This window comes from Phycodurus eques, chromosome 21, assembly GCF_024500275.1.
Source record: "Phycodurus eques isolate BA_2022a chromosome 21, UOR_Pequ_1.1, whole genome shotgun sequence".
In the NCBI taxonomy this organism is placed as follows: Eukaryota; Metazoa; Chordata; class Actinopteri; order Syngnathiformes; family Syngnathidae; genus Phycodurus; species Phycodurus eques.
In genome coordinates, this window is record NC_084545.1 from 9,103,448 (window position 1) to 9,115,904 (window position 12,457).

General features: G+C 39.2%; 2 protein-coding genes and 1 non-coding gene across 3 annotated transcripts; all 3 read right to left on the bottom strand.

Annotated features, from left to right (window-relative positions):
• Positions 1–1,200: 1,200 nt before the first annotated feature.
• On the bottom strand, positions 1,201–9,416 carry zgc:56231 (uncharacterized protein LOC406257 homolog). Its single transcript, XM_061667055.1, has 19 exons — positions 9,387–9,416; positions 8,205–8,258; positions 7,999–8,094; positions 7,805–7,924; positions 6,885–7,023; positions 6,643–6,827; positions 5,984–6,071; positions 5,395–5,550; positions 5,188–5,299; positions 5,045–5,107; positions 4,464–4,610; positions 4,210–4,375; positions 3,928–4,104; positions 3,030–3,169; positions 2,787–2,952; positions 2,570–2,678; positions 2,332–2,402; positions 1,514–1,633; positions 1,201–1,413 (listed from the first exon to the last, which is right to left on the bottom strand). Exons 1-19 carry the CDS (start codon positions 9,414–9,416, stop codon positions 1,201–1,203), a joined length of 2,352 nt encoding a protein of 783 aa, XP_061523039.1.
• A 132-nt stretch (positions 9,417–9,548) lies between these two features.
• rps20 (ribosomal protein S20) lies at positions 9,549–11,544 on the bottom strand. The gene is made up of 4 exons (XM_061666310.1): positions 11,427–11,544; positions 10,222–10,321; positions 9,912–9,985; positions 9,549–9,766 (listed from the first exon to the last, which is right to left on the bottom strand). Exons 1-4 carry the CDS (start codon positions 11,427–11,429, stop codon positions 9,584–9,586), a joined length of 360 nt encoding a protein of 119 aa, XP_061522294.1. The 5' UTR covers positions 11,430–11,544; the 3' UTR covers positions 9,549–9,583.
• On the bottom strand, positions 10,053–10,117 carry LOC133396860 (small nucleolar RNA U54). The gene has a single exon (XR_009767436.1). It is a non-coding gene; the product is annotated as a small nucleolar RNA U54 (small nucleolar RNA).
• Positions 11,545–12,457: the final 913 nt, after the last annotated feature.

Consider the following 12,457-nt stretch of genomic DNA (forward strand, 5'->3'; position numbering starts at 1 on the left):
ATGTTTCTGCCAATAGCTGAAGAAAAATGGTGGAAACACAGACTGTTCACAGGGGGGTTTGAAATTCCTGGGAATTGTCTGTATTTCCACTACATTTGCACAGGTTCCAGCAAAAATATGGAGCAGTTGGTCCTTGAAGGGTCATGGGGGAATCTCAAAACAAAGAGTAGAAAATCATAAGAATGATCCTAGATACTAAACATAAGGAACAGAAGTCCTAAAGGTCAGAGGGTGCTTTTAGAAATGGCATCGCTCAAAATAAAAAATTCCCCAAGAGAAAGACCACTAACATGGCAAAGGTGGTCCATAAGCTTCGAGGAGACTGACAGAGAGATACAGTATGTACAGAATCAAAGAATATACACTGATGGAAGGCTGTGTGTCTTTACTTAAAGTAGTTCACTTTGGTATCAGTAAAGTAACAACTGAGCATTTCTGGTTTAAGTATGCTGCCAATTTTACAAATTAGCAATCCATGCTAAAGGAGTTAAATGCTGAAGAACACTTACTGTAAGACAGTCCAGGATTGCCATGGCAATGAGAGAAACGCTATTCTAATTACCTACTAGCCAGTACACCAATGCACTTTTTGAAGAAATTATCAAACCTTACTGGATTAAATATCTTACTGTATTCAGTTATTTATTTTTTAAAATCATGTTTGCACAGCATCTGGCCTTGTTGCAATTACAGAAAAGGGAGTTGCACTTAAGGAACCTCTGTGTTTTACATATTTCTTTTTTTCTCTCAAGGCCTTTTATGACTTACTTCTCCCTCAGGCTGCAGATAATGGACATCCTCATTTGACCATGTTGGTTTAAAGTGGAGTGCACCAGGCATGAACTCCCTGGCGTGATGTTTCTATTCCAATGTACGAGTGTGTGTTTAATAAGCTTTCAGTGAATTAAAGAATGGAGAAGAAAAAAAACAAAAAACTGCAGTTTTGGAATATTGCTACAAAGCAAAGAGGCTGAACTCTAATTGTACAGCTCTAATAAGAAGTCTTATTCTTCACATTGTGATAAAATAGCAATCATTTTATTGCATAAACACTATACCAGAGCAACATAAAACAGGAACATGGATCACATTTACAAGTCAAATACCCTAAGCTTAAAGGCATTTTAAAATGTTTGTGTTAAAAAAAATTACAATTTTAAATTGTTAAAAATCATACAGGTTAATAACATGCTGTTCTAGTCAGTGGTTTGGGGTCCTAGCAGTACTCCTGAGTTTCCGGCTTCCGGTCTTATGAGGAGATTTAACCGCTTCCTTGATGTTGGCGAGAAAACTCTTCTTGGTTTTGACCTGCACAGGTGTCCTTGGAGTGAACTTGGAGATTTCTGCCTTTAAGGAAGCTATTTCCTTGTCCTTTTCCAAGGACTGGGATATAATTTCCTGCATTGATTTCATCTTAATGGAAACAGGAAAAACATGGTCAGAGTATTTTCTTATATGTATCATTATGACACGACTCGATTTGCCCTATAAGTCTGGGGGTCTTTCACCTCACCTGATCTTGGCTCTTCACCTGAAGAACCTCAAGTTCAGCGGATTTCTCCAAGAAGCTGTCTCGAACCTTCTGAAGAGTTTCACTAAGTTCAATCAGTCGTCTCTCCATGGACAATATCAACTAAGAGCAAAACATTTGATTGATCAGACTGAACCGAAACTGTAAAGCACAGGTGACGGTGTTTAGTGGATGACGAAAAGGCGCCAAACACTGTAAATGTCAAACAATCTAGCAAATATGGTTTTGCCATTCACATAAAACCATAATATCTGACATTAAAGAGCTCAAATTGGTTATCAGTAGAGCATTGAATTGCAACACAATTGACCTCTCGTCAAATCTAAATTTGTCATTTGCTTTATAAAAAAACAATAGCACCTTCACCACCAGGTATGATTTATAATCTCCAAGACTCCCGTCTTTGAAATCCAAACCTTATACTTGAAATTTGAGGCAGATTGGTCGAGTAAAGGGACTAATACAGTGCCAACCATTTCATGGTTCTTAAAATTCTAAGACTTGCATGGGAGAAGCCTGTAATCCCATGATATATTAAAAAATAAAGGCTAGTCATAAAGCATCTTAAGCCTTAAAACTGCTAGAAGTGGAGAGGACAAAAAGTCCAAAAGACTGATAAGAAATGAGAAGCTCAAGTAAATTGATGACAAATGACAAGTTTTTCATTGATATGATTGGGGTGTAAACTCTTGTGCGCAGCAGGACCCTCTGCTTGCAGCCCAGGTCCTTACAGATAAACTACTGCAATTTAAGCATCTTCAATCACTCCTCACCCTGAAAACATTGTTTTCCCCCTTTACCTGTTGCTTGTCCTCACACATCCGTTCTATGGCACTTTTCTCCCTGTAGAGACGTTTTAAACGTTCCTCCGCTGTGGGGGGGTGGAGGTCATCAACAACAAAAACTGTGATTTTGAACATTTAAAAAAAAAAAAAAAAAAAAAAAAAGTCACAGCTCCCAGGAAAGGGACATTCATGCATGTCTAGTCTTGTTCATGTTTTCCTTACATAGGATGTTTCCTATAAAAAGGTTACAAACCTGCAGCTTCAAAGTCTTTTAATGGTCGACACTGACGTGATACTTCCACAGTCGCAACTGTGCACACACTGGTACCAGATGTCAACTGTGAAAGCTGTCGCTTGAGGACCTACACACAAGTTAGAACTATATTTAAAATCAATTCATTCAACCCAAAAGGAATTTCATAATACACCACTGTCTGTTGACAGTATCTTATGACCATTGGAATCTTAACCTCGACTTTCTCTTGCTCTGCAGTGAACTCGTCAAGAGGCACATAGTCATCTTCTAGGTTGCTCAAGGCACTTTTGTAAGCATGCTCTTTTATAGCATCCTTATACATCTCAAAAGTGTTCTCCAGTTTTTCTTGGTAGCACTCCTTCAGCTCTTCAATCTGTTGGCTAAACATTCAAAGACAAGTACTCTCACGTCAGACCTTTGGTGAAACGATCTAAACATTCTGGCAATGGTTCTAAACCTGCGGAGTTCCTCGCTTTCCATGATCTGCTGTAACATGGCGTCGCCCATTTCCTTACGGATCTCTATCTCCTGCTCCACATTTTGTCTTCGCGCAGCCAGCAGTTTTGTTCGGAGGCTTTCAAGCGTGTCAAGTAGCTCCTGGCAACCCAAAAAGGATATACATATGGTATAAATCAGTCAAGGACATTAAAACACTTAAAGCAAGCTCAATTACATTTCTGTGAATGATAGAGCATACAAGAGAAACAAGTCATTACTTGACCTCTCACCTAGTCACCTACAAACTTACTGTACTCAAGCAGATTTATTTTACTGACAACTTTTTAGTTTTACTCTCTACATTTGATACACACTGTATATGGGCAACGTTAAAAAGACAAAATTTAATTCAACTTAGATTGATTAATGGCGAATGCATTGTCTTTGGCAGCCTAAAAACTACAAGCTTCTGGCATTCAAACATTCTATCCATGGTCTGCATTCTTCTTTTTTTTCAGTTATGAATTTAGTATTTTGTTAGTCAGTTCACAACGTTAATAAAGCTATGGGAACACATTTTGATAGCACATCCAGTGATTTCTTTTTTTCCTTCTTAGTACAAGCACTATGACAGTTAAGAGCGGAAACTATTTTGTGTGCAGGTTTCCATTGTACAAAGTTCTAAAAATGGGCATTACAAATTGACAGGAAAAATACATTTTTACTTTTGTTAAGTACCTTTGAGAGTCTGTACTTCTATTGAAAAAGGTGTTGAATCCGTACACGTCTACTCTTCCCAAACTATCCCAGACCAAAATGGATCAAACTACACTAGAGTAATACATACAAAGTCTAAACGTCCCATAAAGAGGATGTCTGCTGGACTGAGACTGGAGACGAATGTAAAATTGAGTTACGTTCTGTGTCAGTAATGTCATGTCGTCGTCGTCCTCATTCAGCAGCTCATCTTCTGACAAATAGCTCTCCAAGGCCTGCCTGTCGATCACACCATTCCTCACGAGAGATTTGCCATTCGGCGCCACCAGACACTGAGACAGTGATTGCAGAGGCTTGTCTGGGATCACCTGCACCACCTGAAGATGACATAATAGATCCGCAAATGTATTTATTTATTAGAATTTTATTTTAACAAGTAGTTCATAGCACTGCCTCAAAGACGATGTAATTTTCAGATTTACCCGTTTCGCTACAGCAGAGAACTTCATGACATGAAGTGTCTCATCATATGTACAAGCACACTGGTTAATGTTGACAATCATTGAAGCTCTTCCTTTGCCACAGAAAACCGCCTGGAAGAGCTTGGTGAGCTTGCTCTCTCGAAAAGGGATGTAGCTGCTCTTCATTCTGATTGGATGAAGAACTGTTGAACTGCACTAATAACCCCCACTGACCTGCAAAAATCCAACTGTCATACTGCAACAACAGATTGTACCTGTCAGTCTGATTGTTGCGCAGGGCATTGATGCACTTCCCCAGAATGAGGAGAGAGTTGTTAATATTTCCTGCTTCCTTTAGCCTCTCCCCAAAGGTTTTGGTTTTGTTGCATCTTTCGGAGCCAGCCAAGTCGCATAGAGAAAACCTGAGGGCCACATAGGATAAAGTTTTGCAACTGCAATTGCGGGAAGTGGTTACAACAATTTCCTTCAGGATCAATCAGTGGCAGTTCTGTTGGGGGGGGGGCGAAACGACGACAGTGCCTCCTTAACACTATGCTTGCTCACACTAGATTTTGATCAAGCCAGCCTCAAAAACGAGAAAAATAAAATAAAGTAAATTTAAAAAATGGACCACCCAAGTTATTTCTGGACTGTTCTTGTTTGGAAAAATGTTCACTCATTGGTTTGATAAGTAAATTGTCGAGTCAAGGTACCACCAACTACTTAGCCCATTTCCTGTATCAGAGTTTGCTAGCAACATTTTCTTAAAAATGTTATTCAATTGTATGGTATCGTAAACCTTATTAAACTTAATCTAATCCAATAATAAATTGGAAGAAAACCCAGCAAGACTTACTCTGAGATCCTTTTAACTGTGTTGCACTTCATCTTCAGCAGCTTCATGGTAAATATGCTGTGGCTGTAGGCGGAGTTGTAGTCTCATTTTAAAAACATGAAAAGAGAAAATGTTAGAGTGATTGGGAAGAGTGGAATTTTTGCCTTCTGCTGGAGGACTGGTTCATCTTGGTGGCCGCAGCACTTCGGTTTTTGTTGCCAAATTGCAGTAGCTTGCTGGCTTCAGACAAACTCTGGATGTTAATCCATCGAAGATCTAAAAATGGTAGCTTAATTATGAAACCAACCAAAAAAAAATAATTTCAATGTTTTTTTTATGGCTGTACAAAGGTGAGAAGTCATCCTCGCAACCTTTGACATAAGCGTTGCCAGCGCCGTCGTCACAAATGCGAAGAGCAGTGCGTTTCTTGGACTTGGAGCAGAAGGACGGTTGAAGGAGATCGTAGATGTACTCGTTGTAGATTTCAAAGAATGCAACCCATAAAGCAAACTGGGTGCTCCCTTCATCTGTCAGACTGCTTGACGGCACTAGAGAACCAAGAGAGTTAAAGTCAAATAGTGGCAACAACTTAATGTTTCACCAACCACTTTACTAGACACGAATAGTTTAAGGAGATTCTGGCAAGCGCTGTATCAGAACTGACTGACTGTCCTAGAGATATACAATAGTTTTCCTTGTAGTGGTACAGAAATGCACGGCATAATACAGAGGGGTATAAATATTTTGGTGTCTTGCTTCAACTTTTAGCACCGGTGATGTAGTGGTATACTGTATGCTGCTGTCTTTCATGCAGATGGCATCGACCACTCCACCGCCCTAATACCAGATTTAAAAAAAGGGGATGGATTGTGTCAGGCAGGGCATCCAGTGTTAAAACGCCACCAAACTAGTGCTTAGATCTCATAGTGTACATGTTGGAATGTGTTTTCTCAGAGTTACCCGATTGACAGTCAGAGGAAGAGGAGAGATCAGGCCCAGAACAGGGCAAGGAGTCTGACCCATTGCTGGGTCTAAGGGGATCACATTCCTTCAGGGGAAAAAACAGATGTTATAGAAAAAGGTGGACAGAGCAGCGGGGTCACAATGATTTGTACTTTTAAATGTAAAGGCATTAGGCTGCAGCAAATAAAAAAAATCTCCCCATTTAGCCAGGTCTCGAGTAGCCGTGGACAACCACCATGTGCCTAGGGAGCGACCCAGTATCGTTGCTGCTGTAATCCTAGGATTATTGCTGGTTTTGATCCAGCTGTTGTACCCATTGTTCTCTCATCCCTCCATTGCCCTTGTCTCCATCCCCAAGTGCTTGCTCATGTGTGGTTCAGTTATCTTATAGACATGCAATGTATGAGTGTGGTTCTTGACCTGCACAATGTGTAAAGTGCCTTGAGCTAAAGTGTTGTGAATTTGCATGATACAAATAAAATTGACTAATCTACATTACATGGTTTCACAGTCATAGCAGCCCTCTCTGGGAAACCATAACTACTATGTGGCCCGTGACAAAAAGAAAAACATGCATTTGACACTCTCGCAACATGTCCCCACCCTGTCTCAAAAGTATTAATAAGCAGCAATCTATACTTGTGAAATCATCGCACCTCTTTAAATGATGCAAAAATGGCAGCTTTCGCACTTTTCTCCTGCTTGACTTGGTCAATATCCAGACAACGTGCATCATTCCTGAGGTAGGGCTTCATGTCCATGCCCTCATACTGGCGCCCTGAGATGTACTGAAAGGTGGCATCCAACACTCGAGGCAATATTCCTGGCTCTTTTGAAGTTCCTGATAGAATTGAGACTTTAATTTCACTTCTGAATAATGGCCTAATTAAAAATGTACCTTGGATTGTGAATGTTTTTCCAGCATTGGTGACACCATAGCTGAAGATCAACACATTCTTTCCATCTAGGAAATCAGACATTTGGCTGCTGACAGTGTGGTCATAGAGCTCAGCCTGGGTTGTCTCTGGTCCAAAAATCTAAAAATGCAAGTTGAGAGCAATAATAAAACAATAGCTACTCTCTTTGAGCAGTGCATAAAGAAAAGCAAAATGCAAATAAAAGATTTTAATTCAATTCAAAACTATTCACATACAAATGTATCCATGTCCAGTTTTATGCAGCTTTACTGTAAAGTTAACCCCGCTTTGATTGTATTGAATACTTCTAAAGCTAATAATCAGAAAAATAATTCAATTCAACTCAGCATTTCCATTTACGGGACACATTTGATTAATTGTATATGAATATAATTAAAATGTAGCTTGCTGCAGAAATTTTTGCTAGTCAAACTTGTGTTGCTCTGACCAACCAATCAATAATGTGATGTTAAATTGGACTGGCTATGTTTATTAAAAAAGTTAAAATTGGAACATCTGTAGAAACACTACAAAAGGAAGAGACTAAACTAATGAAACTATAATACTATTTAACAGAAGAAAAAAAAATTCTAATTTGGGTTGTAAATGTAAGCCAGCGATTCTGATAGATTTTAGGTCAGCAGAGAAGGCCATACTAGGGCCTGGCCACTCATCATTTTAACGATACCTTGTAGAACTAGTGGAGTAACTATGGAGTTCAGTTCAACACAATTAGAAATTGCAACTATAATAATCAAAGTAATGCTGTAGTCTGTGAGTATGTGCACATATTTTGCACAGCTCAAGAATGTTGCAAGCTTGCAAAGTGAAAGTTATGGAAATATTCTGGTCACACTCACAGCAGTTTTTGCAGGCTGATGCAAAGTGAAAGATTGCTCACCTTGGAAAATGAGAATTTGTGTACAGATGTGCCGATACCCCTTTCACTGCATTTCAAGGTGGCAGAACCTTTCGGGGCCTGCAGCGTCGCCATTTGATCGTTTTCTATCACTACACAATCCTGAGAAAGTGGGCAAATAAATCAGTGATGCCAAATTGGACCGCATTCAACTGGTCGAGCTAAAACTAGTCTACCTGATCCTCTTTGTCAGATAGCTCCTCTTTGGAAAAAGGTCTGACTCGGAGATAGACTTTCATAGTCTGTTGCTCTGCTCCTCCTGATGTTTCCGCCTGCAAAGAAATGCAAACTCAGACAAGAACCGGACTCGGCAAGTCTGGGTGAGAAAGATATCAAGAACCCTGTTTAATGACAACAAAAAGAGAGGGGAAAGGTGTATTACCTGTATGGGTGACATAGAAGTCAAGTCCATGTCACCAGACTGTATGGTTGGTCTCTTTGTTTAAGAGGCACACAAAATGCTTTCCTAAAATTACTGATCTAGTGGCACAGCTTCCACAGAGATTCAATGGTAGCATGGGAAACAATGGAGGTGCAGGCAATTAGTTTGAACTCAAAGCTGGTGTTAAGTGAAAAATCAGCCAATCACCTTTGAGGGTTGTGCTTTAACAACGGCAGTACCTAACCTGTCACTGCAGCAATACTTTTTCTCACAGGTCAGCGTACGAACGCAACCCCCCAAAATAAAAAGGGGTTTTTGCTGGTTAAATTCTGATATATTGATAAGTAGTTCTCTTTTTTTTTTTTTTACACTAAGTGCCACCACAAAAACTACTTAACACTTAGCAGTTTAATGACCAACATTAAAATACAGCAGTAATACAACCAAAACGAATTCCCTAAAAAAGGATATTTATTTTTGGAAGCCACTCACACAATAACACTAGTAAAAACAAACAAAAGTTAATCAAAATGTATCACACATACGCAGAAAAAGAGGACTTTTTAAAAGCAAAGGTCCTAAAGAATGACTAAATGTGAATATTTAAAAGTTAAATACAACTGAAAATACACTGCACATGAAAACTAAATAAAATGTAGTCTACTAGATTTTGTATTTTTTTTTTTTTTTAAACACTGTATGCAGTTACAAGCTTCATTCTATTTGATTGTATTTCATGGTTTGAACATACATTTTGTGTTTAATTTAGCGACTTTGACACAGCACTCTTACCATACTTTGGAGAACACTGATGTCAGCCTACCTATACAGTATAATTAAGTTTGCTGCTGGGCAACTCAATGCCCAAGTGGTTAGACCATCTGTCTCACAGTTCTGAGGTTGAGGGTTTGAATCTGGGCTGGTGTGTGTGTACTGACCACATTCCAAAAGCATTGCTGTGAATCGATTACTAAATTGTCCATTCGCATTAATGGTTATCTGGCTGTGAATCTCACCATTCAGCTCCTTGTGAGAGAGCAGGTTTTACAAAGCACTGACATTGAACAGTTGAAAGTTTAGACATGTTCAAATTAAATTATAAAGTTTACAATGCATTTTAGGTTCATCCTGAAAGCCAACTATGCCTCACCTTTTTAAGAGACAACCATAAGGCTACAGTACCTGTTGGGTACCACAGATCATGTGACTCATGGAGAATTTTATTGCCAGTCTCAATTATGTTGCAACACTACAGTCATTCTTAAAAAAAAAAAATTAAAACATCCTGTCATTGTGAGCTTTTTCCTTCCCACACTGATTAAAAAAAAAACAAATGCATATCAGTTTTCTTTTGAATTCTTTATTGCATCAGTGCATATTTATGCATCAGCAATGGTAACTTCAACCTCAACACCAGGCTCGATGCTGATGGAGGTGATCTGCTTGACAATTTCAGATGGGCTGTGCAGATCAATCAGGCGTTTGTGGATCCGCATCTGGAAGCGATCCCAAGTTTTGGAGCCTTCACCACAGGGGGTCTTTCTGGTGGTGATACGCAGGGTCTGACGAGGACAGACGAGAAATGTGAAACCCAGCACTATCAATAGTCTCATGTTTTTCCAGGTGTACCCAATGTCATAGCCAGTAAATGTCCAGGGAGAAACAACAAACAACAACAATTTGCATAAAAACTGCAACAGGTGGTACCTTGGTTGGCATGCGGACTGGTCCCTTCACCTTCAGGTTCTTCTCCTTTGCACCACGGATCAAGTCAGCACAGACTGAAGATGACAAAACATTACTGTCACACTCATTTAATCAACAGCCTGTTGACAAGGTACTTAAAAATAATAGCTCAGAATAGCGTATTCCAGACATCAGGGTTATCAGTCAAATGTATATCCTCACCACTAATCAGAAACGCAAAATCTGAATCTTTATACAATGTACAACAGCATACAATTATTATTGTACATTGTATAATGACAAAGACTGATTCTGAGGCTTGTTTAGTTACCTTTCTCCAGAGACTTGACATTACGGCTGGTGAGGGTAATGCGGATGCGGTGAATAGCCACCTCAGTCTCAACAGGTGCCTTCCCAGAGTCCTTGAAAGCCTATGAGCGTAAATAAGCAGTTGCGTAACTTTATCAACATTGTGCCATTACAGCTGAAATTCCAAATCATTACAATTTGGTTTACAGTCACAAATCTATTTGGCCATCAAAACCTTGTCATAATTCAGATAAAATTGAGCAATTGACCAATTAACAAGTGATCATCTTTCAAAACTCAATACAGTGAACACGAAGCATATGCGCGGTTCGGCATTTGTGGATTTTTTTCCCTGAAACCCAAACCTATTTGCCGTTTTGGTGACATCTTGGTACTAAAGAACTGTTGAAGTGAGTTGAGGAGCTTCATTTGGACAAAAGCCGTCATTTGCCACCATCTTTAGGCAATTAAAAAAACAAAACAAATGGAGGGTGCATTAACTCCACCATTTCTTTATACGTGGCAGGACTCTGTCCTTGAGCCATGCGGGTAGCGGTAGCTCACGTTACAGTGTCCCCAACATGAAATTTCCAACGGTGCAGAACAAACTCGTTTGCGCAGCGGCGTAACAATATATTGTCACAGAGGCGGCTTACTCCGCTTAGTTAGTGGGAGTTAATTTGATTGTTTTATAGATGGAGATTCTAAGTGTTTTACATACAAACATGGAGGGCGTTAGCGTAGGATACGAATAGACTACGGCGCGTTCGGTTAAAATTCGGGTTGCCCGTCGTAACCCGACGACCGCACTTGTACAATACTGTACTTAAATTCAAAATAAATAAAATGTTTTAACAGGCAAATTTTTTTAAATATGATTCAATTTCACGATTCAAAAAGTACACTAACCTTAATAAAATATGTTTTATTTAACAGGCAAAAAAACTTTAAATATGATTCAATTTCACGATTCAAACAGTACACTAACTTTTTACGCTTAGCCTTAACTGCTAAATCAACGAAAGTCTTCCGACCTGCTAAACCGTCTTAATTTAGGAGTTGGCGATATGTAGCGATGTAGCCAGCTAATTCGTGCATGTGGCGACGATACGAGGGCTAGCCGAGATACGCTACTCGATAGAAATGAAAGGGTATCATATTGCCATTAGAATCACCATACGCTTGTCACGTGAAAGCAGTAATAACATTTCTAAGATATAAACATACCATTGTAATAATTCCTGACCGACTTATTCGGAAGAAAATCAAGCGAACAGCGGTGAGCCAGGAAAAGGCACCAACAACGTGGTTACGTTGCTTTCAAGAAAGAGGGCTAACAAGGGCCCGTTTCCTGCATATGTATCGGGTCTTCCTGCTTCTTCTCTGTATTTTACCATCCGTGACAGCGACATCAAGCGGCAGAGCACGGAAGAGCTAGAACGCGCTTTGTCCTCACACTTACATTCTCAACTGTGGTTCTCTCTCCACTTTTGTCTTTTTCTTTTCTTTCTTCTTTTTTTTCAACCCGGGGAGGGGTGTGAATTAATTATCCCATTTCGACAAAGTGTAGCGTAGAAATTACTGATACCTGTTTTATAATTACATTAATTTATTAAAGTTAGTAACAGTGAATATCAAAACATGGTTTCCCAAATAACTTCCAATGCAAGTGATTAGTTGGTAGTACACTGGCTCTGTCTAGTGGTTTGAGAAAGAATTACTGCCCAAATACAGTTCAGTTGTATTTCATTTTTAAGATTAATACATTTGTTTGTTTTTTTAACATTTATTTGGGTAAAATTGTATTTAAATTTTATGTAAAATACATCTGAATTGTGTAGAGCCTCCCCCCCCCCCCCCCCATTGTAAGTGCAGTTTTAATGTTAAAACTGCATAATGTGATAGTGGTTTATAATAGCTTGTTTTAACCACTGGAGGGCGACACAACGTGTTCACGAAACATTGTCAAGGTAGACTTTGTAACAAACTTCATTCATTCTTTTCCTGTACCACTTATCTTACTAGGGTCGCGGGACTTTGTCACAATTTATCCGATAATTTGAAAAAAAAAAAAGTAATCGTTGTGGTATGATAATTCTAATTTGATTACAGTATTGTCGTGGTCATATTTGTGTGGATGTGAACACACAATTCATTTATTGAGTGCGGACGATAAGGTGTGAGTTAAAAACGTACTGCATAATATTTAGAAACAGACAAATCATTTGACAAGTAGCAACTCCGGAAGGTATATTATT